Source organism: Chiloscyllium plagiosum, unplaced genomic scaffold, assembly GCF_037043375.1.
Source record: "Chiloscyllium plagiosum isolate Xiang-an unplaced genomic scaffold, Cpla_swu_hap1 HiC_scaffold_47, whole genome shotgun sequence".
Lineage (NCBI taxonomy): Eukaryota > Metazoa > Chordata > Chondrichthyes > Orectolobiformes > Hemiscylliidae > Chiloscyllium > Chiloscyllium plagiosum.
Genome location: NW_028270185.1, coordinates 9,053,712 through 9,081,636, shown reverse-complemented (window position 1 = coordinate 9,081,636; position 27,925 = coordinate 9,053,712). Strand labels below are relative to the sequence as shown.

At 46.2% G+C, this 27,925-nt stretch overlaps 1 protein-coding gene across 2 annotated transcripts in view; it reads right to left on the bottom strand.

The window, feature by feature from the left end:
- The window catches only part of LOC122542807 (glutaminyl-peptide cyclotransferase-like), a 57,993-nt gene that overhangs the window by 4,114 nt on the left and 25,954 nt on the right, over positions 1-27,925 (bottom strand). The window contains exons 2-4 of one of the 2 annotated variants that reach the window (XM_087984085.1): positions 8,476-8,690; positions 4,557-4,703; positions 10-297 (exon numbers count right to left, since the gene is read on the bottom strand). In XM_087984085.1, coding sequence (XP_087840211.1) covers positions 10-297; positions 4,557-4,703; positions 8,476-8,661 — 621 coding nt within the window. In that variant the 5' untranslated portion in view covers positions 8,662-8,690. Of the gene's footprint in view, positions 1-9; positions 298-4,556; positions 4,704-8,475; positions 8,909-27,925 lie in introns of those variants that run through there. The other variant, XM_087984084.1, reaches the window with a different exon arrangement.

Genomic DNA, 27,925 nt, shown 5'->3' with positions numbered 1-27,925 from the left:
GGCATTCACCTTGTCTTTGAGTTTGACCAGCTGTTTGTCGAGCGAGCGGGCCAGTTCCAGCATCATGGCACAAGGCACGGCCGAGTCAGTGGCACCCACATAAACACGCCCCTGGTCGTCACGTTGGAAATACTTGGAGTCATAGTGGCACACCAGGACCAGGCGGCGTCTGGCAGAGGGGTCCAGCGTGGCCACGATGTTGGAGAACGTCCGCTTGCCGTGGGGGGTGCTGTCCTCAAACGTGTCCAGGTCCACGCTCCAGTGGGCAGACAGCGACAGCAGATGCCCCTTGAGGTGCTGAGAATGAGATAAACACAGGGGGCGGCCAAGAGTCGACAGTCAATTTAGATTCCAAACAGCCCTCGTTTCCAAAAAAAATCAAAAATATACCGTCAACGCTACTATAACGCGTGTTTCTTCAACACAAATTGGCTATAACGCGATTGAAGAGTTTAGACCCTTATTTGTAGAGCGCCAACTCCCCCCCCCAACTGTATTGGCTATAACGTGATTCCAGCCGCATTAGTTTAAAAAGTGTAGCTACTGCGCAATCTTCTTACAACGTGGGATTGCACAAGAATGGAACTATCGCATTATAGCAGAACCCACTGTACTGCGAATTGCAGGACATAAATAAGAATTTACTCAGGCCACATCGGGAGTGTTGTGCACAGTTCTGGTCGCCACACTATAAGGAAGGATGTGGAGGCTTTGGAGAGGATGCAGAAAAGGTTTACCAGGATGCTGCCTGGTTTGGATTGTATTAGAGGTTGGACAAATTTGGGATTGTTTTCAATACAGCATCAGAAGCTGAGGGGTAACCTGATAGACGTTCATAAAATTAAAATTACAAGGATGGTGCCAGGGTTGGAGGGTTTGAGCTACAGGGAGAGGCTGAACAGGCTGGGGCTGTTTTCCCTGGAACAGCAGAGGCTGAGGGGTGACCTTATAGAGGTTTATACAATCATGAGGGGTATTGATAAGGTGAATAGACAAAGTCCTTTCCCTGGGGTGGGGAAGTCCAGAACTTGAGGGCATAGGTTTAGGGTGAGGGGGGGAAAGATTTAACAGGGACCAAAGGGGCAACATTTTCACACAGAGGGTGGTATATGTATGGAATAAGCTGCCAGAGGATGTGGTGGAGGCTGATACAATTACAACATTTAAACAGGCACCTGGATGGGTATATGAATAGGGTTTGGAGGGATATGGGCCAAGCGCTGGCAGGTGGGACTAGATTAGTTGAGGATATCTGGTCAGCATGGACGGGTTGGACTGAAGGGTCTGTTTCTGTGCTGTACATCTCTATGACTCTACGAGGGGCATTGATAACGTGGTTAGTTGGAGTCTTCCTCCCCCAGGGTTTAAATATGAAGTATTAGGGAGCTCAGGTTTAAGCTGAGAGGGGGCAAGTTTAAAGAAGATGCGTTAGGGAAGTTTTTTTTTTAAAAACACAGAGGGTGGTAGGTGCCGAGAATAAGCTATCAGGGGAGGTGGTCGAAACAGATACAATAGTAAAGTTTAAGACGTATTTAGAAAAACACATAGACTAGGAATAGAGGGACACAGATCATGTGTAGGCAGATGGGATTAGTTTAGAATGGCATTGTGGCTAGCACAGATATGGTGGGCCAAAGGGCCTGTTCCTGTGTACTGTTCTGTGTTCGAAGACAAATATTTGGCCAATTACCCAGTAAAATGTAAAATTCTGCAGATATAAAATTCATATAAAATACAGACGATACTGAAGTATGGTTTTTAAAAAACAAAAGCATTATCAACAAAATAATCTTTAAAAGAAACTTTAATTTAAGAATGACACCTTTTTTTAAGGCCCCTGACAATAAGACAGCTTGGAATAGCAGCTTGAGAATAATTTTTCATTTCGGTTCAGTTAGAAACAATTATGGTCTTCACCTTAAAAACCGGTTTATCAAATAAAGGCCTTACCTATAACTACAGTGTCGCTGCAGTGAACAGGTTTACTTAGCGAAGGATGAAAATAATCCTTCGAAACTAAAGCCAACATAGCAATTAGTTTTTATCTTATCAAGTTGATCTGAGACAGAAAGGAATAGATGGTGATGATGGTAGAGTTAAATGAGAAAAGATTGGGAGGGGGGGGTTGGGGGTATCACTCAAAGTTTGAGCAGATGGCCTAGTGGTATTATTGGTAGATTCATAATCCCAATACCCAGGAAATGTTCTGGGGGCCCCGGTTCGAATCCCACTATGGGAGTACTGCGTCCAGTTCTGGTCGCCCTGTTATAGGAAGGGAAAAGGTTTGGAAGAGATTTCCCAGGATGTTGTCAGGTATGGAAGATTTAAGTTATAAAGATAGGCCAGCACTGTTTTTCACTGGGGATTGAGAGGTCACCTTTTCGAGATTTATAAAGCTATGAGGAGTTTACGCAGAGAGTGGTGGGTGTGTGGAATGCACTGCCAGCGGGGGTAGTAGAGTCAGAGACATTTACGCGACTGCTGGCCAAGCACATGGATGCAGTAAATTGAGGGGGGTGGAGGTTAGTTTGATCTTAGATTAAGACAAATACTCAGCACAAGATCATGGGCCAAAGGGCCTGTACTGTTCTATGTTCTATCGATAAGATGAATGGTATTGTCTTTTCCTTAGGATGGGAGATTTCAAGATTAAGGATCATATTTTTAAGGTGAGAGGAGAAAGCTTTAAAATATGACACGAGGGGAAAGTTTTTTTTATAAAAACACACAGAGAGTGGTTTGCGTGTGGAAAGAACTTCCAGATGAAGTGGTGGATATAGGTACAGTTACAATGTTTAAAAGACATTTGGATAAGGACATGAGTAGGAAAGGTTTGGAGGGATATGGGCCAGGAGCAGGCAGGTGGGCCTAGTTTAGTTTGGGATTATGGTCGGCATGGACTGGGTGGGCCGAAGGGTCTGTTTCCGTGCTGTGTGACGTTATGACAGATGACGGAATTTGAATTCAATAAAAGTCTGGAGTTTATACAGAAGAAAACCCCATCTGTTTCACTAAGAAGGAAACATTCCTTGGTCCGACCTACATGTAAAGTTGGACACTATCTATTTCTTCACTTTTCTGTCTTTAGATTCTGTCTTGGTTTACTTTTCTCTGTTTTAAGATGGCACCGGGGAGTGGTGAAAATAGACAACACTCTTCACTGTATTTTGTAACAAGATACACATCACAATAAATAAGTCAAATAATATGCAACTCCTGACTCTCAGCTACTTGACTCTTAACTACCCTCTGGCAAACTGGGATGGGCAATAAGCTACCAATTACTCCCATGTCTCATGATTTAATTTGTTTTTGAAATGTCTGGCTTAAAAAGCAAATTTAGATTTGCTTGAAGCACACAATTTGCATTAATATAGCCACCCAAAATGTGCACAACAGAGCCCGCACGAAGAAGGGCAAAGTACTGTGGGTGAAACATAATTAACAGAGTTTTGAGGAAAAGTCATACCAGATTTGAAACATTAACATTGTGGAGAGAGCGAGAGAGGCGATGAGAGAGAGAGAGAGAGAGAGAGAGAGAGAGCGAGCGAGCGAGAGAGAGCGTGCGCGCGAAGGAGAGAGCGAGAGAGAGAGACAGAGACAGACAGAGAGAGATGGTGAGAGAGACAAAGAGCGAGGGAGAGAGAGAGACAGTGAGAGAGAGAGACAAAGAATGAGGGAGAGAGAGAGAGACGAGAGAGAGATAGAGCGCGCGCGCGTGAGGGAGAGAGAGCGAGAGAAAATGGATGCCACCAGATGTGCTGAGTTTTTCCAGCATTCTCTGAGTCTGCATCAGTGCACCGTTGTTCTACAGATATCACTGATATGGAGGTGCCAGTGTTGGTCTGAAGTGGACATGGTCAGAAGTCACACGACTCCTGGTTATAGTCCGACAGGTTCTTTTGAAATCACAAGCTTTCAGAGCGCTGCTCCTTGGCCACCTGATCAACCTGTTGGGCTATAACCTGGTGTTGTGTGACTTCTGACCTCTCTGTAAATGAAACCAGGACAAAGCACACCTCTTGAAACCACAATATCGTCACAGTTCCGAAATTTTTACCAGCCCTCATTTGACCAACTAAAAAGTGAGCCAAGCCAGACCCAGAGATCCTTTCCTGATGAAGGGCTTTTGCCCGAAACGTCGATTTTCCTGCTCCTCGGATGCTGCCTGACCTGTTGTGCTTTTCCAGCACCACTCTGACCTCGACCCAGAGATCCAGCTACCTACCAAGACGGGCAACAGGGTTGAGGGAGCTGATATTACTTATTTGCAAAAAAAAAAACTCTGTTCATAAATTGTCTATGCTCCTTCATCAGCAGCGCTCCGAAAGCTTGTGATTTCAAATGAACCTGTTGGACTATAACTTGGTGTCGTGTGACTTCTGATTTTGTCCAGATATCACATTACACTGCAGAGAATTGCAAAGTGAACTCCCTTTACCTTCACTTAGGCTTCAGACCAGTATCAGGAACCCTTTCGCATATGGGGAATGGAGGATATTTCCCCCAAAACGTCAGCAACTCAAAGCGAGGAAAGAGTTCAGCAGCCAACGCACCTGCCGGACAAATTCGATGCCCTCTGATCCAGGGTATCGTTCAATCAGCATTGGCACCAGGAATACGTTCCATAGGCGTTGAAAGTCGATGAGTGAGCTGAGATGCCTCACCTGACTGGACATGATACTCTTTGGCTTGTGTTCAAACTGTTCAAAACAGAAAAAAATTAGAATTAGGATCCCTAGAGTTTGGAAACAGGCCCTTCAACAAGTCCACACCGACCCTCTGAAGAGTAACCCATCCAGACCCATTCTCCTACCCTATTAATCTGCATTTACCCCCGACTAATGCATCTAACCTACACAATTCTTGACCACTATGAGCAATTTAACATGGCCAATCCACCCTAACCTGTACACCCTTGGACTGTGGGAGGAAACCGGAGCACCCGGAGGAAACCCATACAGACACAGGGAGAACGTGCAAACTCCACACAGACAGCCACCCGAGGCTGGAATTGAACCAGAGTCCTGTGCTGTGAGGCAGCAGTGCTAACCACTGAGCCAATCTGCCACCGAATATTTAAAAATATTTGAGAACATGATCACGTTTAATTCTCGTTCGACCTAAACACGGGAGAAAGAGGCAGTAAGTAGCACCTTTAATGTCCCAAGATGTTTTGTAGTAGAGAGCTGGGGGGAGCCCAATTGATGCTAAGCCATGTCAGGACATGTTGAAACTTGAACTGGGGGAATAGCCTGTAAATAAGGGGGAGCAAATTTCGGACTGAGCTGAGGGGGAACTTCTTCCCCCAGAGGGTTGTGAATCTTTGGGATTCCCCGCCTAGTGAAGCAGGTGAGGCTTCCTTGTTGAATGTTTTGAAGGCAAAGGTAGATTTCTGAATAATAAAGGGATTAAGGGTTATGGTGAGCGGGTGGGTAAGTGGAGCTGAGTCAATGATAAAGATCAGTCGTGATCTTGTTGAATGGGAGAAGCAGGATCGATGGGCCGGATGGCCTACTCCTGCTCCTGGTTCTTATGTTCTTATTTTTCACAGAACCTTAAAATTACACAGAGGGGGAGAGATAAAGGGAAGGAATTCCAGAGCTCGGAGACCAGGCAGCTCAAGGCATTTGTAAAGTGAAGGCAATAATGCCTGTAATTGTTCACATTATCCATAATGGGCGTCGTTTGTAATTACTCAATTGGATAGGCAGGTATTTTTACTGATGGTGGTTACAAGTTAAAGAAAAAGCAAAAAACATTTTGGTGGTGGAACGCACTCAACTATAGAGTCATAGAGATGTACAGCACGGAAAGAGCCCCTTCGGTCCAACTCATCCATGCTGACCAGATATCCCAATCCAATCTAATCCCATTTACCAGCACTTGGTCCATATCCCTCCAAACCCTTCCTATTCACATACCCATCCAGGTGCCTTTTAAACGTTGTAATTGTACCAGCCTCCACCACTTCCTCTGGCAGCTCATTCCATACATGTACCACCCTCTGTATGAAACAGTTGCCCCTTAGGTCTCTTTTATATCTTTTCCCTCTCACCCTAAACCTATGCCCTAGAATTCTGGACTCCCCCCACCACAGGAGAAAGACCTGCAAATGTTAGGGAAAAAAAAAAGGCATATCTCCCACATTAATGGTCAGGAGGCCAATCGGCCCATCTATTCCATGACGGTTCATGTCAGAGCAGAATGAGGGGGCTTGGGACCCCCACTGGGGATGTGAGCTCCGAATAAGAATTGTAGCAGCTGCGGAGACCCTAAGTATCCCAGGCCCTCTCTGTCCAAACTTCACTCTTGGCAATTATCCAGCTCCGGAAGTCACAACGGGAAAAGGTTTGGGAAGCACGGCTGTAGAGCAGTGCAGTCAAATTCATTTCCTTGGCTCTATCCCTCATCAGCGTGCTTCCCCTCTGCATTTTATTACATTTCTTTTTGAAATTACTCATCGTCCCAATAAGAATCACAGCAAGATCCAAGCCATTATCTCTTGCTGCACAACCTGTTTCCTCATGTCCACCTCCCACCCGACATCTCATGCCCAAACCCTAAAGTACCTCAGTGACAGACAGCAGTAGTCTACCTTATCTCGAACTGTCGTTAATTGGACACCCTGAACAAATCTGTCCTGCAAGTTTTGCTCCTAACCGCACCCCCCCACCCCAACTTTTCCAACTCAATGCTGCAGCTAAGATCCCTTCCCGCTGGAATCAACCTGGGTGGCTCAGTGGTTAGCAGTGCTGCCTCACAGCACCAGGGACCTGGGTTCGATCCCACCCTCCTCTGTGTGGAGTTTGCACATTCTCCCCGCGTCTGCGTGGGTTTCCTCCGGACAGTCCAAAGATGGGCAGGTTAGGGTGGATTGGCCATGCTAAACTGTCCATTGTGTGCAGGTTAGGTTGGATAACCATGTGGAATGCAGGGTTACAGGCACAGAGGGTGGGATGCTGTTCAGAGGGTTGCTGTGGCCTTGATGGGCTGAATGGCCTGCTTCCACACTGTGGGGATTCTGTGAATAGGCTATTTGGGACTGAGAGAAGAAATGCCTTCACCCAGGGAGTGGGGAGCCTGTGGACTCTACTGCCCCAGAAAACGATTGACGCCAAAACATTAAATCCTTTCAAGAAAGGAGTAAAGTACAGTTCTTCGGGCTAGAGGGATCAAAGGGTATAGGAGAGAAAGTGGGAACAAGGGACTGAGTTGGACCATCAGCCATGATCCTATTGAATGGGGGAGCAGGATAGAAGGGCCGATTGGCCTAATTCTCCTTATTTCATAGAATTCCTGCAGTGTGGAAGCAGGCCATTCAGCCCATCAAGTCCACACTAACCCCCCAAAGAGCAGCCCTCACAAGGGGCATACATAGGATAAATAGACAAAGTCTTTTCCCTGGGGTCGGGGAGTCCAGAACTAGAGGGCATAGGTTTAGGGTGAGAGGGGAAAGATGTAAAAGAGACCTAAGGGGCAACTTTTTCACGCAGAGGGTGGTATGTGCGTGGAATGAGCTGCCAGAGGAAGTGGTGGAGGCTGGTACAATTACAGCATTCAAAAGGCATCTGGATGGGTATATGAATAGGAAGGGTTTGGAGGGATATGGGCCGGGTGCTGGCAGGTGGGACTTGATTGGGTTGGGATACCTGGTCGGCATGGACGGGTTAGACTGAAGGTCTGTTTCCGTGCTGTACACCTCTATGACTATGACTCTAATCCCTGAAACCCTGCATATCCCATTGGTAATCCATCTCCTTACACATTATTGGACAATATTGGCAATTTAGCATGGCCCATTCACCTATCCAGTAGACTCCACCGAAAGGAAGTTACAAAATGTCACGGCAGATTTACACCAACGTTCAATAAAAGATCTGAGCGCATCCACATTAGGTTTAAAAAGTGCATTTGGATTTTAATCTCTGGGCGGTCCGAAATCTGTTGATCTTCCAGCTGAAGGAGTTGACCCCAACTGACTGTTGCAGACTGGCACATTCCAAGGTCCAGGACTACGTGTTGAGGGTCACGCTGAAGCTTGGGGAGCTGCCGCCAAGGGGCGGTGGGGAAAGACCGCCGTCTAACATCTGCCTGCCTAAGCACTGGGGGCCGATGCAGTTAGGGGGCTCTGCTGACCCCCCTGCTAAACATGTGGAGAGTAATCATACAGACTTGTATATATGAATGATTACCGTTTCGGTATGCAAAGAAATGGAATGTTTACATATGTATGGCATATCCAATTGTACAGATCATCAAAGTATTTTATGAATAAAAAGTATATTTTTTGAAATTAAAAAAAAATTTGGATTTTAATGTTACAATTAAAAGTTCATTCCAGACGATGGAACAGGAGAGATCTTGGGGGTTAGTTGCTCGCGTTACATTGTTGCAACTTCGCGATTGCTCGAGTTACATTGTTGCAGTTAAATGTTGCAATTTTAGTTCTTAAAGTGGGTAGGTGCCACGTACCTTCCTCTGGGTCCAGTCTTCCGCGCTCACGAATGGTTGTTGGGCTGTGAAATACAGACCCGAGGAGATACAGATGACAGCCAGAGCAAAAGAAGCCGAGAGCAGGACAACAATCCAGGGAATCCTGCCCAGGCTGGAGCGTCCGTCGCTTCGGGAGACGCGGTGGTTTTTGTCTGACTTAGCCATCACGCCCGGAAAACGTGGGCTTAATCTATCTTAGTTTTAAAAAAGAAAAAAAGGCGCACGTTTGCAAATAAAGGACACATTTCTTCTCCACTTCCCGCCCCCAACACACACTCTTCCCCTCCTCCTTAAATAAAACCAAAGGTGATTCTTAAAAATAAATGGGCTTTCTAAACATCAGCCCCAACTGTTCAGTTTCATGTCAGTTTCCGTGCTGGTAATTCCAGATTATACTGAGCGATTTTAACATCCTGGTGCCACTTTATTTCCAAACCAAGGGCGCAGGATGATGACATTGGAGTGGGTGGAGATGTAGTCTCTTCGTAAAAAAGAGAAGGCACCACCCTGTGGGCAGACTTTGACACACACTGACAGCCCCCTCACTCATTTCACTGACAGACTAAGCACACGTAGAATTGTCTTTACCTTTGATACTTGAGGGTAAAAAAAAATCCCCTCTTCCATTCCAAGTCCAACATTCGAACTGCTCTGAGTGAAAACCGAAAGAACTGCGGATGTTGTAAATCAGACAAGGAAATAGAAATTGCTGGAAAAGCTCAGCAGGCCTGGCAGCGTCTGCAGAGAGAAATCAGAGTTAACGCTCTGAGGAAGGGTCACTCGACTTTAACTCTGATTTCTCTCCACAGATGCTGCCGGGCCTGCTAAGCTTTTCCAGCAATCTCTGTCTCTGTTCCTAATTGGCCGGTGCTTTCACTTTTACTCGGGGAATATGGATGTCACTGGTTGGGCCAGAATTTATTGTCTGACCCTAATTAGATAGAGATAGACAGTACGGAAACAGACCCTTTGATCCAACTCGTCCATGCCGACCAGATATCCTAAATTAATCTCTTCCCATTTGCCAGCACTTGGCCCATATCCCCCTAAACCCTTCCTGTTCATATAGTCATAGAGTCATAGATATGTACAGCACGGAAACAGATCCTTTGGTCTAACTTGTCCATGCTGACCAGATATCCCAACCCAATCTAGTCCCACCTGCCAGCACCCGGCCCATATCCCTCCAAACCCTTCCTATTCATATACCCATCCAGATGTCTTTTAAATGCTGTAATTGTACCAGCCTCCACCACTTCCTCTGGCAGCTCATTCCATACATGTACCACCCTCTGCATGAAAAAGTTGCCTCTTAGGTCTCTTTTATATCTTTCCCCTCTCACCCTAAACCTATGCCCTCTAGTTCTGGACTCCCCGACCCCAGGGAAAAGATTTTGTCTATTTATCCTATCTATGCCCCTCATAATTTTGTAAACCTCTGTAAGGTCACCCCTCAGCCTCCGACACTCCAAGAAAACAGCCCCAGCTTATTCAGCCTCTCCCTGTAGCTTAAACCCTCCAACCCTGGCAACATCTTTGTAAATCTTTTCTGAACCCTTTCAAGTTTTACAACATCTTTCCGATAGGAAGGAGACCAGATCTCGGAAGGTTTTAGTGTCTGGTGCTTCTGGGAAAGTTAAGCCCCTTATAACTGAAAATGCCGCAGGTCCACACACAGTCAGAAAGATTACTCATCGCTTTTCATATGCCCCAATGTCATTTACTCGGAAAACATTTAGTATTCTTTCCACATACTGGACCCAGTCTTCAACAGCAGGTTCAAATGAGGCAAGCTTCCCAAATAAGGGTAGGATGCCAGGAATGCTTACCTTCAACGTAAGATGACTTTTGTGAGTGAATGTTCTTTAGGAACGTCCTGTTTTCAGCCATTGTCACTGAAATAATTGCACTGGGGCCAGTACACCATCACCAAGTCACCCTTTATTTATCTGTGCACAGTAGACTAGCTGTGACCAGATAGCTCAGACTCAGTCACCTGAACTGAGGAGATACTGAATCTCCTGTTTATCTCTGTCAGCCAGAGCTCCCTGATTGACCCTGGTTAACAACCCCAGTCAGAGATCTCATGGTCATGCGATCTACCTGGTTCCAAACACTGAAGTAGGGGGAACTAGACGGCAGAGTGAGAGGGGAAAGGTTTAAAAGGGACCTGAGGGACAACCTTTTCATGCAAAGGGTGGTGCGCGTGTGGAATGAGCCGCCGGAGGAGGCTGGTACAATTACAGCATTTAAAAGGCATCTGGATGGGTACACTTATATAAATGATGTGGATATGAGCATAAGAGGTATGGATAGTAAGTTTGCAGATGACACCAAAATTGGAGGTGTAGTGGATAGTGAAGAGGGTTACCTCAGATTACAACGGGATCTTGACCAGATGAGCCAATGGGCTGAGAAGTAGCAGGTGGAGTTGAATTCAGATAAATATGAGGTGCTGCATTTTGGGAAAGCAAATCTTAGCAGAAATTATACACTTAATGGTAAGGTCCTAGGGAGTGTTGCTCAACAAAGAAACCTTGGAGTGCAGGTTCATAGCTCCTTGAAAGTGGAGCCGCAGGTAGATAGGATAGTGAAGAAGGCGTTTGATATGCTTTCCTTTATTGGTCAGAGTATTGAGTACAGGAATTGGGAGGTCATATTGTGGCTGTACAGGACATTGGTTAGGCCACTGTTGGAATATTGCGTGCAATTCTGGTCTCCTTCCTATCGGAAAGATGTTGTGAAACTTGAAAGGGTTCAGAAAGGATTTACAAGGATGTTGCCAGGGTTGGAGGATCTGAGCTATAGGGAGAGACTGAATGGGATCGGGCTGTTTTCCCTGGAGTGTCTGAGACTGAGGGGTGACCTTATAGAGGTTTATAAAATCATGAGGGGCATGGATAGGGTAAATAGACAAAGTCTTTTCCCTGGGTTGGAATACTGTTTGCAATTCTGGTCTCCTTGCTATAGGAAAGATGTTGTGAAACTTGAGAGGGTTCAGGAAGGGTGAAGGACTACCAAAGGGGTCACTTTACCTGTTGACCAGGAAGCAATTCCAAGAATTTGCAAGACCCACCCAGTGCCATTTGCCTTACAGACAAAAGTAGAGGCGGAAATCGGGGGGGGGGCAGAGAGTGAAGGAATCATTAAACCAGTGCAGACAATGGAACAGGCAGCACCAGTCATATTGATTGTGAAGCCTGATGGTTTACACAGTACATTTGGATCGGCGTAGGCTTGGAGGGCCGAACGGCCTGTTCCTGGGCTGTAAATTTTCTTTGTTCTTTGTTCAGTTCACCTTTGTGGGGATTTTAAACAAATGGTAAATGGTTTCTTGTAGCTGAACAAACACCCGATCCCTCACACAGAAGACTTGTATGGAAAGTTGGTGTGTGGGGTGTTATGGATCAGGCCAGACACCCTCAAAACATTTCAAGAAAATAGCCCAGACCAACTTTGCTTGTTGTTTTGAGCAGATGTCAAGTGGATATTTCAGGAGAGATGCAACTAGTCAAACCACTCAGTTTTAAACAAAACAGATTTTATTTACAAGATTACCAAATGAAACACTAAACAAAAAAGAACAAAATACAGAATAACTTAACCTATCCGAAAACCCAACAGATAATCCCAGCTTAATGATGCTGTTCCAAATTCCTGCAACAATCCCCATAAACACCTCTTGGCACAAAAGGTTAAGTCAAAGGTCTTACAGGAGAGATGTCAGAGAGAAAAGGCAGCATGGAACGCCCTCTTCCACGTAGCTATTTCTTGGGTCAGCAGCCTCAAACCTGCCCGACTGCTTTCAGTGAACAGGTGGACTGCTAAAACCCAAACCAAACCAGAGAAAAACTGAGCTGGGAGAGCTGGCCACTCCCCTTTCATTGTACAAGTGTTTTTTTTTAAAACTTGAAAGGCTGTTGCCTGGGACACTATCTGTTAGCTATAATCAAATTTGCCCTAAAATCCTTCAAACCCAGACTTTGTGGATCCTGAGCTTTTACAACCCCTCTGAAAACAAACCAAGGACAACATAAACTAGTTAAAGGAGCAGCAGCATCACAGGGAGCGTCCTTTATGAAGCTGGACATGAGCCACGTCTATCTGCAATCGTGACTGGATGAGGAGTCCCAGATGTTCCTTATAATTAATACCCATAAGGGTCTATATCAATACACAAGACTGACTGGCAATTGGGGTATCATCAGCCTGAAGTCTTTTCCAGTGGAGCATGGATAACATTTTACCAGGGCTACCCCAGGTTGCCACTTATCTGGTTGGCGTACCAATAACAGGGAAGGAGAAAGTGAGGACTGCAGCTGCTGGAGATCAGAGTCGAGAGTGTGGTGCTGGAAAAGCACAGCAGGTCAGGCAGCATCCGAGGAGCAGGAGAATCGACGTTTCCGCCCTTCATCAGGAATGAGCATCCCTTATTCCTGATGAAAGGCTAATGCCCAAAACGTCCTGCTCCTCGGATGCTGCCTGACCTGCTGTGCTTTTCCAGCACCACGCTCTTGACAATAACAGGTGAGACCAAGAAAGAACAGTCGGAGAACGTTTTGCTTAAACATTTCTCCCAGGCGAGAGTACGCCTCAGAGGGAAAAATACATTTTCCAGGCTCCCCCAGTGACCTACTCGGGTTACAGAGCCGACAACGAATTACACCCCATTGGAAGAGAAAGTGAGGGTGATCAAAGGAGTCTCAACTCCCAGGTCTGTACCGGAGCCGAGGTCTTTCCTTGGATTAGTGAATTATTACGGAAAATTCTGGCCCCTATCTTGGCACCCTCATGCCTGCTGTTGAGGAATGGTCAGCCTTGGAAATGGTTGTGTTGCCAAGCAGCAACCATTAGGGAAGTGAAAAAGTTGCTATTGTCATCTAAAGATGTTGGCCCAGTCCGGTCAGAAATCAGAGGTGGTGCTGATGGGTGATGCCCCCCCCCCGTACAGTATCGGGGTAGTGTTGCCTCACCGCTGGCCCATCACAGACGAATGCCCGATAGCATATGCCGCCTGGTCTTTGGCTGATGTTGAACGCAAATATGCCCAGATAGAGAAGGAAGGTTTGGTGGTCATCTTTGGTGCGAGGAAGCTCCACCAGTAACTTTACAGACGGGAATTTGTCACAGTAACAGATCACAAACCCCTGCTAGGGCTACTGAAGGGAGACAAGTTGCCCACAGCTTCCAGCAGAATGCAGCGTTGAGCCCTTATTCTCAGCAAGTACAAATTAGAACACCTTCCGGGAAGTGAAGATGTGTGGTGCTGGAAAAGCACAGCAGGTCAGGCAGCATCCGAGGAGCAGGAGAGTTGACGTTTCGAGCATAAGCCCTTCATCAGGAATGATGAAGAGCTCATGCTCTTTCTGATGAACAGCCTATCCTTGAAACGACGATTCTCCTGCTCCTTGGATGCTGCCTGACCTGCTGTGCTTTTCCAGCCCCATAGTCTTTGACTGTGATATAGAACATAGAACATTACGGCGCAGTACAGGCCCTTCGGCCCTCGATGTTGCGCTCTCCTGTCATACTAATCTGTCATACTACCCATCCCACCTACACTATTCCATGTACGTCTATATATCTGTCCAATGACGACTTAAATGCACTTAAACTTGGCGAATCTACTACCGTTGCAGGCAAAGCATTCCATACCCTGACTACTCTCTGATCTCCAGCATCTGCAGTGCTCACTTTCTCCACTGTCCAGGAAGCCACGTGGCTAATGCAGATGCCTTGAGCCACCTCCCACTGGCAGATACACCACCGGTGGTACCTCCCCTTGGAAGAGTCTGTTCCTTCCTGGACACACTTCCAGTCATCGCTGACCATATCTGACTGTGGACACAATAAGACCCTGTCCTGGTGTAACAGCCGGTGGTAATGGGGGGAAACAGAAGGGCCATCGCAACCAGGACTGAAACGTTTCTGGACCAGCGAGACCAGAATAACCGCAGAGGACGGCATATTACCGTGGGATGCCAGAGCGATTGTCCCCAGCAAAGGTCCCCTGGGTCCTACAATCCGAACCTCTACAGGATGGACCTGCCCCCGTTAAAGTAAAAGGGAAAGCTGCCTTAGTTTTACCAGACCCCAGAGAGATACGACTGGTGAGTGTTTAACCTGACATTCCCCACATGAGGGGAGAGGTTGAGAAGGAGGATCCTCTGTGGTAACCGCAGCCGGTGATGGGAATTGAGCCCACGCTGTTGGCATCGCATACAAAGCTAACCAACTCCCCTACAGTGCTGTGGCAAGGCAGCTGTGTGTAAATGGGAGGGAACATTGGGCCCTGGATTCATTTCTTTCAAAAAAAAAATCACCCCCAACAGTTCAGCACTCCCTCAGTACTGCACTGGCAATCTTAGTCTGGAATATAAATCAGTTCTTGCCCACTACACTCAATCGTAATCATTGGCCCAGCATTGATTGAATGAATATTTATTTATTTATTTCTGGGATGTGGGTGTTTCTGGTTGTGTCCAGCATTTATTGGCCCATCCCTAATTACCCCTTGAGAAGGTGGGGGTGAGCTGCCTTCTTGAATCGCTGCAGTCCGTGTGCTGTGGGTTGACCCACAATGCCCTTGGGGAGGGAATTCCAGGATTCTGACCCAGGGACACTGAAGGAACGGCAGTATATTTCCAAGTCAGGGTGGTGAGTGGAGGGGAACTTGCAGGGGGTGGTGTTCCAATGTATCTACTGACCCTTCTAGATGGGAGTGGCCGTGGGCTTGGAAGGTGCTGCCTGAGGATCTTTGGTGAGTTGCTGTAATGCGTCTTGTGGATGGTACACACTGCTGCTACTGAGCATCCGGGGTGGAGGGAGTGGATGCTTGTGGATGTGGTGCCAATCAAGCAGGGATTGCCTTGTCATTAATGTGTCAGTGAATCCCTTCGGTATGTGCTCCTGCTCAGATGAAATTGTATGTTGGCCCGAGGATCCTGAACCTCCCTCAGGAGCCCATGGTCCACACCTGAGTCACGCCCCATCTCGAACACGAGGAGTGTGTCTTTTTGCCTCACAGAGGGGTGGTTGCTGTACAGCTTGCTGCTGTACACCATCCCACCTCGACTCTTACATCCGCCACCCAGACCCTGGCACATTATTTCCCACCGAGGGGTCCCCAGTGGAGGGCTCTCTATGCCGCAGCTCTCCCTCTTTCCCTCAGGGACCTGGGGTGGTTGCAACCAGAAGCTCTGTATAATCGCAGATTGCCATGGTTCACCGAAGCCCAGTCCAATGGCACTGTGGAGTCCACGGACCATGTGTATTGAGTCATCCAGCACAGGAACAGACCCTTCAGTCCAACTCATCCATGCTGACCAGATATCCCAACCCAATCTAGTCCCATCTGCCAGCACTTGGCCCTCCAAACCTTCCTATTCATATACCCATCCAAATGCCTTTTAAATGTTGTAATTGTACCAGCCTCCACCACATCCTCAGGCAGCTCATTCCATACACGTGTGAAAAAGTTGTCTCTCAGGTCCCTTTTGAATCTTTCCTCTCTCACCCTAAACCTATGCCCTTGAGTTCTGGACTCCACCGCTCCAGGGAAAAGACCTTGCTTATTGACCCTATCCATGCTCCTCATGGTTTTATAAACCTCTATACGGTCACCTCTCAGCCTTTGACGCTCCAGGGAAAACAGCCCCAGCCTCTCCCTGTAGCTCAAATCCTCCAACCCTAGCAACATCCTTTTCTGAACCTTTTCTAGTTTTACAACATCCTTCCTACAGCAGGGAGACCAGAGATGCATGGCATATTGCACAAGTGGCCTAACCAATGTCCTGCATGGCTGCAGCATGACCTCCCGACCTTTATCAGTTGTGGGTGATTGTGTTCCTTTTTTAGTTAATTGCCAAACCTTTGGTTGTGTTTTCGGTTGCACTTCAGCCCCTTGCTCCTGATCTTTGCACACGTGGTGTGGGCAGATCAGGGGACCTTCCATGTGAGTCTACAAGGGCAGTGGGTTGTGGAGGGGGTAATCTCTGCTGATGATCTGCCCCCTTCCTGGTTACATTCGTGCCAAGATGTCCTTGAAGAGGGAGCATGCAGTGTCCATCCATGCTCTCAATGTTTTTAGAGAGAGGTGAGCACCGTCTTATTTCACGCTCCAACTCCTGTTTAATTTAAACCCTTCCCCCTCTCCCTCACAGAATTAGAACCCCTACAGTGTGGAAACAGCCCTATCAAGTCCACACCGACCTTCCAAAGAGGAGCAGCCCACCCAGATCCATAATCTACATTTACCCCTGACTTAATAACCTACACTATGGGCAATTTCCCCATGGCTAATCCACCCTGACCTGCACATCATTAGATTGTGGGGGGGAACCAGAGCACCCAGAGGAAACCCTCACAGACACGGGGAGAATGTACAAACTCCTCACAGTCACCCGAGGCTGGAATTGAACCAGGACCCTGGCACTGTGAGGCAGAAGTGCTAACCACGGTTCACGGTTTATAGCCCGTATTGACCTTAACTTCCCTTGCATGTAAATGCCTAGTTGGTGATTATAGGGCATAGAATCATACAGCAAGGAAACTGGCCCTTCATTTCAACTCAACCATGCCAACCAAGTTTCCCAAATTAATCTCGTCCCATTTGTCTGCGTTTGGCCCATATCCCTCTAAACCCTTCCGATTCATGTATCTGTCCAAATGTCTCCAATATGTTGTAACCTGTAGTTGCATCTACCACTTCCTCTGGCAGTTCAAACCATCCTCTGTGTGGAAAAAGTTGCCCCTCAGGTCTCTTTTAAATCTTCATCCCATCACCTTCAAATTATGCCCTCCAGTTTTGAATTCCCCTACCCTAGAGAAAAGACCTTAACTAAAACCCCTCATAATTTTATCAACCTCCATAAATTATGGGTGGTGGTTAATAATTTATAAACCAAAAACAAAGAAGTTACAGTGACTTGGAGGGGGTAAGTCGTTCAATTGTGTGTGGCAAACTTCCAGATATGTCAAAAAGCAAGTTCTCACTGGGGAATTTTGGAGTGCAATAGGAGTGTCCCTACCTCTGGACCCGAAGACCTGGATTCAAGTCCCCCCTGCTCCAGAGAGAGTGTGAAAACATCTCTGAACTGGCTGATTAGGAATTATCTACAAGTTTTCGGTTGCTGGATGTGAAGTCAGTTTATAGGGGGGCCCAGAGGGGACATTAGGGCCTGTGGGTGCTTAAAGAAAGGCAGGGTAAACATAGGGAACAGACAAGAGCTGGTTCCCTTATTGTCAAAGTGGGAGAGAGTTAGTTCTTTCATGTAGAAGAGACACAATACAGTAATTACAGCATTTATAATGAGGGAGACATTTGAAACCGGTAACCTTAACACCAGACAACCTTCTTAAGGCTAAACAGATCAAAGGGAATGGGGGAGAAAGTGGGAACAGGGGACTGCGTTGGATGATCAGCCAAGATCCTATTGAATGGTGGATCAGGCTTGAAGGGCTGAATGGAATAATTTTGCTGAAGCTCCTCGGATGCTGCCTGAACTGCTGTGATCTTCCAGCACCATTGATCCAGAATCTGGTTTCCAGCATCTGCAGTCATTGTTTTTACCTTGAAGGGCTGAATGGCCTACTCCTGCTCCCATTCTCTATGTTTGGGTCGGGAGAACCGAATATTGCAAATTCAGAGGCAGAGAGGTCAAAGAAATCTTTTCAATCAAGCTGTTCAGGTTAAATTATGACACCTCTGGACCATGGTGGGGGGTGTGGGACTTAAACGACTTTCTCAACTTGAGGCGATGGCCTAGTGGTATTATCGCTTGGCCTGCTAATCTAGAAACCCAGGCCATGTTCTGGGGACCTGGGTGCAAATCCCACCTCGGCAGACAATGGAATTTCAATTTTTAAAAAAATCTGGAATTAAGAATTAATTGTCGATTGCTGGAAAAACCCATCTTGCTCATTAATGTCCTTTAGGGAAGGAAACTGCCATCCTCACCTGGTCTGGCCTACACATGACTCCAGACCCACTGTGATGTAGTTGACTCTTAATTGCCCCCTGGTCAATTAAGGATGGGCAATAAACATTGGCCCAGCCAATGATGCCCTCACCCCGGAAGTGAATAAAAAAACTTCATGAGTTGTAAGCATCGCTGGCCTTGTTACTCATCCTGCCCTGGAGAAGGGTTACACCTGAATCATTGACTTCTCCAACTCCTGATGCTGCCTGGCTCGCTATGTTCTTCCAGCCTCCTTGTCTCTAACCATGTATAGGTAATGATGAGCCACCATCTTGAACCACTGCTATCCATCTGATGGAGGTATACATAGTGATGTTCCAGGATTTTGACTCCAGGAACAAGCAATATATTTCCAAGTCAGATTGGATGCCATTGTATATTCAGCACCGTTAAAAATGTGACCCTAATCTTCAAATCCCCAACTCTAAGGAAAAAAAATCTGCTATTCACTGTATCTATACCCCTTGTGATTTTATAAACCTCTATAAGGTTACTCCTCAACCTCCTATGCTCCAGTGAAAACTGTCCCGGCCTATTCAGCCTCTCCTTATACCCTCCATTCCCAGCAACATCCTCGTACATCTCTTCTGAACCCTCTCCAGCTTAATAATATCCCTCCTATAACAGGGTGACCAGAACTGGATGCAGTACTCCAGAAGAGGCCTCACCACTGTCCCATGAGACACAGGGGTAGAAATTAGGCCTTTGTGAGAAGAACTTATCTATCTCCGGGTGCTCCAGTTTCTTCCCACAATCCAAAGATGTGTAGGTTAGGTGGATTGGCCATGCTAAATTGCCCCATAGTGTTCAGGGATGTGCAGTTTAGGTGAATTGGCCGTGCTAAATTGCCCATAGTGTTCAGGGATGTGCAGTTTAGGTGAATTGGCCATGCTAAATTGCCCCATAGTGTCCAGGGATGTGTAGGTTAGGTGAATTACCAGAGGAAATGTCGAGTAATAGGGTAGGGGAATGGGTCTGGGTGGGTTACTCTTCAGAGGGTTGGTGTGGACTTGTTGAGACGAAGGGTCTGTTTCCACACTGTAGGGATTCTCTGATTAAATGCACTCAATGACCTGGCGTCCACAGCTCTCTGTGTCAATGAATTGCACAGATTCCCCACTCTCTTTATCTCCGTTCTAAAGGGTCTTCCCTTGGTTTGAAGGTTGTGGCCTTGGGCCCGAATCTCTCCTGTACAACCTCAGCATGACGTCACAACTCAAAGGTCTGAGCAATGAAGGCAAGCAATAGACAATAGGTGCAGGAGTAGGCCATTCTGCCCTTCGAGCCTGCACCACCATTCAATATGATCATGGCTGATCATCCTTAATCAGTATCCTGTTCCTGCCTTATCTCCATAACCCTTGATTCCACAATCCTTGAGAGCTCTATCCAACTCTTTCTCAAATGAATCCAGAGACTGGGCCTCCACTGCCCTCTGGGACAGAGCATTCCACACAGCCACCACTCTCTGGATGAAGAAGTTTCTCCTCACCTCTGTCCTAAATGGTCTACCCCGTATTTTTAAGCTGTGTCCTCTGGTTCGGTACTCACCCATCAGCGGAAACATGTTTCCTGCTTCCAATCCTTTAATAATCTTATATGTCTCAATCAGATCCCCTCTCAGTCTTCTAAACTCAAGGGTATGGAAGCCCAGTCGCTCCAGTCTTTCAGTGTAAGGTAATCCCGCCATTCCAGGAATTGACCTCGTGAACGTACGCTGCACTCCCTCAATAGCCAGAATGTCTTTCCTCAAATTTGGAGACCAGAACTGCACACAGTACTCCAGGTGTGGTCTCACCAGGGCCCTGTACAGCTGCAGAAGAACGTCTTTGCTTCTATACTCAATCCCTCTTGATATGAAGGCCAGCATGCTATTAGCCTTCTTCACTACCTGCTGTACCTGCATGCTTACCTTCATTGACTGGTGTACAAGAACACCCAGATCTCTCTGTACTGCCCCTTTACCTAAATTGATTCCATTTACGTAGTAATCTGCCTTCCTGTTCTTGCCACCAAAGTGGATAACCATACATTTATCCACATTAAACTGCATCTGCCATGCATCTGACCACTCACATAACTTGTCCAGTTCACCCTGTAATCTCCTAACATCCTCATCACATTTCACCCTGCCACCCAGCTTAGTATCATCAGCAAATTTGCTAATGTTATTGCTAATACCATCTTCTATATCATTAACATATATTGTAAAAAGCTGCGGTCCCAGTACTGATCCCTGCGGTACCCCACTGGTCACTGCCTTCCATTCTGAAATGGAGTCGTTTATCACTACTCTTTGTTTCCTATCAGCCAACCAACTTTCAATCCAAGTTAGTACTATGCCCCCAATACCATGTGCCCTAATTTTGCTCACTAACCTCCGATGTGGGACTTTTATCAAAAGCTTTCTGAAAGTCCAGGTACACTACATCTACTGGATCTCCCTCGTCCATCTTCAGAGTTACGTCCTCAAAAAATTCCAGAAGATTAGTCAAGCATAATTTCCCCTTCATAAATCCATGCTGACTCTGAGCTATCCTGTTACTACTATCCAGATGTAACCGGCTAAGTAATTGGGCAGCTGAGGTTGCTGTAAGTCAAGCAAGGAAGAGCAGAGTCGCGCTGAAGATGTACCATGCACAGTGGGCTAGATGTCCCAACTTGGAGTTGAGGGGACATGGGGAGACACCGAGAGTGCCCAGGAAACCCCGTCGATATCAAGGCTGTTGGTCTGAGCCACCAGTTGAATCCAGACTCATTTAAAGGAACATACAAGTCAGGACTGGCAAGTCGGCCATTCGGCCCCTCGAGCCTGCTATGCTATTCAATAAGATCACGCCTGATCTGTGTGTCTCGCATTTCACGATACCAGCTGCCCAGATCACCTCCGATTCCCTTTGCCCAACAAGAATCTATCTTCATAAAAATCGGAAGAATTGCGAATCAGAAATAAAAACTGAAGTTGCTGGAAAAGCTCAGCAGGTCTGGCAGCACCTATGGAGAGAAATCAGAGTTAACGTTTTGGTCAAGTGACCCTCCCTCAGAACTGCCAGACCTGCTGTGATTTTCCAGCAATATTTTTTCCGGTTTCTGAAAAATCTCTTTCTCTGCCTGATACGTATTCAATTATCTACGGAGACAGAAAGTTTCCAAAGTCTCACCTTCCACAAAAAAATACATTCTCATCTCCATCTTAAAAAAGCAACACTTTTTTTTAAGACACTGGGCTAACCCACAGGAAGACATTCCTTCCACATCCATCTGAACAAGTCTGGGTGTGAACCTTGGAGGTATGGCTAGTAAGTTTGCAGATAACACCAAATTTGGAGGCGTAGTGGACAGCGAAGAAGGTTACCTCAGAGTATAACAGGACCGTGATCAGATAGGCTGAAGAGTGGCAGATGGAGTTTGATTTAGATGAATGTGAGGTGCTGCATTTTGGAAAGGCAAATCAGGGCAGGACATAAACACTTAATGGGAAAGTTCTGGGGAGTGTTGCTGAACAAAGAGACCTTGAAGTGCAGGTTCGTAGCTCCTGGAAAACAGAGTCGCAGGTAGATAGAATAGTAAAGAAGGTGTTTGGTATGCTTGGCTTTATTGGACAGAGCATTGAGTATAGGAGTTGGGAGGTCATGTGGCTGTACAGGACATTGATTAGACCACTTTTGGAATACTGTATTCAATTCTGGTCTCTCTGCTTTAGAAAAGATGTTGTGAAACTTGAAAGGGTTCAGAAAAGATTCACAAGGATATTGCCAGGGTTGGAGGGTTTGAGCTATAGGAGAGGCTGAATAGGCTGGGGACTTTTTCACTGGAGTGTCAGAGGCTGAGGGGTGAACTTACAGAAATTTATAAAATCATGACAGGCATGGATAGGGTAAACAGACAAGGTCTTTTCCCCAGGATAGGGGAGTCCAAAACTAGACAGCGTAGGTTTAAGATGAGAGGGGAAAGATTTAAAAGGGACCTAAGAGGCAACTTTTTCACACAGAGGGTGATATGTGTATGGAATGGGCTGCCAGAGGAAGTAGTGGAGGCTGGTACAATTACAGCATTTAAAAGGCATCTGGATGGGTATATGAATAGGAAAAGTTTAGAGGGATACGGGCCAAATGCTGGCAAATGGGACTAGATTAATTTAGGTTATGACTCTATATCTGGTCGGCATGGGCGAGTTGGACCGAAGGGTCTGTTTCTGCACTGGATGACTCTACGTGGTCTCACCAACACCCAGTATAACTGAAACAGAAGAGCTTCAACAATGATATTCAATTCCTCTTGTTAAAAAAGATAACATTCCATTAACTGTAACTACTTGTTATTCCTGCATACCAGCATTTTGTAACTATTGCACAAGAACAGCTAGATCCTTCAGAACTCTGCAATCAGTTTTATTTGAGTTAAAACTTTTTAAAAATTCTTCCAGTTAAAGTGAACTTCATATTTCACTCCATTTGCTAGATTTTTGCCCACTCAGTCTATCTACCCACCTGTAACATTCCATCTTTACATCATTCCCTACCTTCCTGAAACGTTTGTAAAGAATATTTGTGCGTCACACACTGTGCAACATGGAATTATGTTATCTGAAATATTACCTTGAAGAGATAATCTTCCACAATTGAAAGCCCTAATAAAACTCTTCTTACAAGTAACAATTACTTGATGAGTATTTGATTTGGATTGAGAGACTGATTATTAATCCGTTTAAAAGAGTCCTGTAACAATTGAAACAGGGTCAGAAACACTCTGTGTAAAAAGATTTGCCCCTTATGTCTTTTTATGTCATAGTATCTAAGTTCCCTGACTGAACCAGGTTAACAATCCCAATCAGGGAGCCCTGGCTGACAGATATAAACAGGAGTGTACTGCTGTTAGGTGTAAGTGTGGGAATAAAAAACCAATAAACAGGAGTGTCAGACATCCTGTCACTCTGAGAGCTGCCTCTAAGGGAGCTGGATCAGTGTGTAAAGGACTCTCCATTTTATGTTAAGGAGGGGGACTGACCTCTGATTAAAAAATAATAAACAGGAGTGTCAGGGGTTCTGTTCACCTCTGTGGCTAGGTCAGCATTATTGCCCGTCCCTAATTGCCCCAGAAGGCAGTTAAGTATCAATCACATTGCTGTGGGTCTGGAGTCACATGGAGGCCAGACTAGGCAAGGATGGCAGTTTCCTTCCCTAAATGATATGAGGGGACCAGATGGGTTTACCTTGGGCTTAATTCCAGATTCTTTTAAAAATTGAATTCAATTTTTTTCCATCTGCTGTTGCAGGATCCGAACTTGTAACATTCCCTGGGACCCCTGGATTCATTGTGTAACAATAATACCACAAGGCCATTGCCTCCCGTGTGCAGACTGACATGAGAGAGCCTGTTCCCACTCATGAAAAGTTTGAGAGAGACCACAGATTGAAAGTAATTTATAACACAGAATCCCTACAGTGTGGGGGCAGGCTATTGGGCCCATCCAGTCACACTGACCCTCTGAAGAGCATCCAACCCAGCCCCAGCCCCCAACCCACTCCCTGGAACCCTACATTCCCCACTGCTAACCCACCTAGCATGCACATCCCTGGACACTGTGGGCAATTTAGCATGGTCAGTCCACCATAACCTGCACATCTTCAGACTGTGGGAGGAAACCCGAGCACCCGGAGGAAACCCACACAGACACGGGGAGAATGTACAAACTCCACACAGACAGTCGCCCGAGGCTGGAATCGAACCCGGGTCCCTGGGGCTGACAGGCAGCAGTGCTAACCACTGATAATGATACAAGTGAACCATTTTTTTCCATCCATTTGCTTTGATGCCCTCCCTAGCCATTCTGTCATCTTTGGCAGCATTGCGTTAACCTTGTAGGGTTTTGCATGTCATTTGATGAATTTACAGATGACTTGCTGCCGGTAGATGATCGATAAAACACACCGCGGTGACTTGTTGGTGGGAAAAGGACATTCAGTTGCGTGTCAGAGGATTTCTGGATAGCAAAGCCTTCTCCACGGGCCAGGTGGTTAGGGCTTTGGGGCTGCACTGCTTGAGAGTATGGGGGAAGCAGGTTCAATCGAGGTCTTCATAGGAGAATTAGACAACAATTTGAGGGTACAAATTGCCCAAGGTTATGGGGAGGAGGGCACAAACTGAAATACTTGGAGAGCGGGTACAGACATGACAGATCCACTTGGTTCCCTTCTGTGCTGTGCTATTGAGTCAGACCTTTCAGGACTGATAACAGGAAGGGTTCCACTATTGGAAGTGGGAATCTGGAATTCAGCTCTCCCAAAACAAAACCGTTGAGGGTGAATTGAAAATGTCAGAAGTGCAGTTGACAAATTTTATTTCAGCCAAGGGTATTAAGACATGGAGTTAAGGGGCAGCTCCGAGCTGTCAATCTGAGGAGAGATATTTACTGAGACTAACAACGTGATCATCTCATACAAGTCCAAACCTTTCCTATTTGTGAACTTCTCCAAGTGCCTTTTAAACATTATAACTGTACCCACATCCACCACTTCCTCAGGAAGTTCATTCCACACTCTGTGTAAAAAGATTTGCCCCTTATGTCTTTTTAAAATCTCTCTCACCTTGAAAACATGTCCGCTAGTCTTGAAATTCCCCCACCCTAGGGAAAAGGCACCTCCATTTACCTCTATCTTTGACCCTCATGATTTTATTAACTTCAAAGGGTCAGTGTGGACTTTTTGGGCCAAATGGCCTGTTTCCATACTGCAGGGAATCTAATCTAATCAAACCTCTAGAAGGTCACCTCTCAACTTCCGGTGAATAAACTCCCAGCCTTTATAAGCCTTCCGTACCTGGCAACATCTGGTAAATCACTTCTGAATCCCTACCAGTTTAATACTCCAGGTAATCCAGCATTATCCCACAGAATCTACCACAAAGTTAGGTTGAGCTCTGCACTGTCATCAAATGTGCAGTAAATGGAACTGAAAACTCGTATACAGTGTTAACTCTGCTGTTTTCAAAGCAAATTATATGGTGTTACACCATAAGCACAGAATCAGGCCATTCGGCCCAAATGGATCACCCTGATGGTTGCTTTTCACATGAACCTCCACACCTTGTCTCATCCTATCCCTCAATTCCATAGCGGTCTGTTTCACATTTGAATGGATTAATGTTATCGCTAGTTTCATACACTCACCACTGAATCAGTTTAAATCATTCCACAGCAACCCTCTTTTATTGCTATGTGCCCAGGAATGTATTTTTCTTTTGGTCAACTCAAGGAATTGTTGAGAGAAAACTCTGCGTCTTACTGACAGGTCATTTTGAGGTATATCAAGATATTAATAAGGAGTGACAATCTCCAACTCTCCCTTTGAAAACCAGCCAAGTTTCTACCCACAGCCCACTGGCTGGAGAGGGAGAGATCAGGTGAAAACTGAATGGTTTAGGTGGAATCGGTGGGAGGTTCCAACACTGGATTTGAACAAAAATTAATTTTAAAAAAGAACTCACAACCTGTTTGCTCTTTGCCGTTTGCTCTGGTGAATTGGCCGTGCTAAATTACCCGTAGTGTTTGGTGCATTAGTCACAGGGAAATGGGTCTGGGTGGGTTACTGTTCGGAGGGTCGGTGTGGACTGGTTAGGCCAAAGGGCCTGTTTCCACACTGTAGGGAATCTAATGTTTGCTCTTTTCAGGCGATCATTCTTAACACCCGCCATGTGGGTGGTGAATCCCTGTGACCGCTCGGTGCACAGCAAGATCCCACAAACAGCGATGGGTTAAATGGGCAGTCCCGTTGTTTTATCTTTTCTTTTGGCTAGTCAAGCGAGGAATTGTACCCAGCACACCCCTTGCTCACTCACCCACCAACGTCAAGTATTTTCTCACCTCCTCTCTGATCCACATCCCAGAAGAGAGCAGATGAGATCCTTGCTTAAGCGCCTCAGTATAGAAAGATGAAGTGGTAGAGATGGGTACAGTTACAACATTTAAATGGTTGGGCTAATGAATGAAAATGGAATACAGTCGGATAGATGGGCTTCAGATTGGTTACACAAGTTGGCACAACATTGAGGGTTGAAGGGCCTGTACTGCGCTATAATACTCTAGATACACAGATGACCCTGTGACTCTACAGCACCTCCAATAGGGTAGCACATCCTCTGGCTTATTATACTGGTGGGGGTTCAGAAGAGATTTACCAGGATGTTTAGATTAGATTAGATTCCCTACAGAGTGGAAACAGACCCTTTAGCCAACAAGCCCACACCGACTCTCCAAAGAGGAACGCATTTCCCTCTGACCAATGCACCTAACACTACGGGCAATTTAGCACAGCCAATTCTCCTGACCTGCACATCTTTGGACTGTGGGAGGAAACCGGAGCACGCAGGGGAAACCCACGCAGATATGGGGAGAATGTGCAAACTCCACTAGACAGTTGCCCAAGGCTGGAATTGAAACTGGGACCCTCGTGCTGTGCTAACCACTGAGCCACTGTGCCACCCCGTGTTGGAAGGTATGGAAGGCTTGTAAAGGCTGGGAGTTTATTCACAGGAAGTTTGATTAGATTCCCTACAGTATGGAAACAGGCCATTTGGCCCAACAAGTCCACACTGACCCTCCTAAGTTTATAAAATCATGAGGGTCAAAGATAGAGTTAAATGGAGGTGCCTTTTCCCTAGGGTGGGGGAATTCAAGACTAGGGGACACATTTTCAAGGCGAGAGTAGAATGACCTTCCTGAGGAAGTGGTGGATGTGGGGACAGTTACATCATTTAAAAGACATTTAGAGAATTACTTGAACAGGAAAGGTTTGGAGGGATCTGGGGCAGCAGGTGGGGGTTGAGCGGTGACCTAATGGAGATTTGTAAAGCCATGAGAAGCGTAGATAGGGTGAATGGTCATTGTCTTTTCCCTAGGGTGGGAGATTTCAAGTCTAAGGGTCATACTTTTAAGGGTGGCACGGTGGCTCAGTAGTACCTCACAGCACTAGGGACCCAGGTTCGAATCCCACCTTGGGTGACTATCTGTGTGGTGTTTGCACATTCTCCCCATGTCTGTGTGAGCTCCTCCAGGTACTCTGGTTTCCAAAGATGTGCAGGCCAAGTGAATTGGCCATGCTAAATGTCCCATTGGTGCATTAGTCAGGGGTAAATATAGGGCAGGGGAATAGGTCTGGGTGGGTTACTCTTTGGAGGGTCGGTGTGGGCCAAATGACCTGTTTCCAAACTGTAGGGAATCTAATCTGATTTTAAAAAAAGACATGGGGGGCATTTTTTCTTTTTTACACAGACAGTGGCTCGCATGTGGAATGAACTTCCTGAGGAAGTGGTGGATGTGGGGACAGTTACAATATTTAAAAGACATTTGGATGGATACATGACTAGGAAAAGTTTGGAGGGATATGGAGCAGGCAGGTGGGACTAGTTAAGTTTGGGATTATGGTCAGCATGGACTGGTTGGGCCGAAGGGT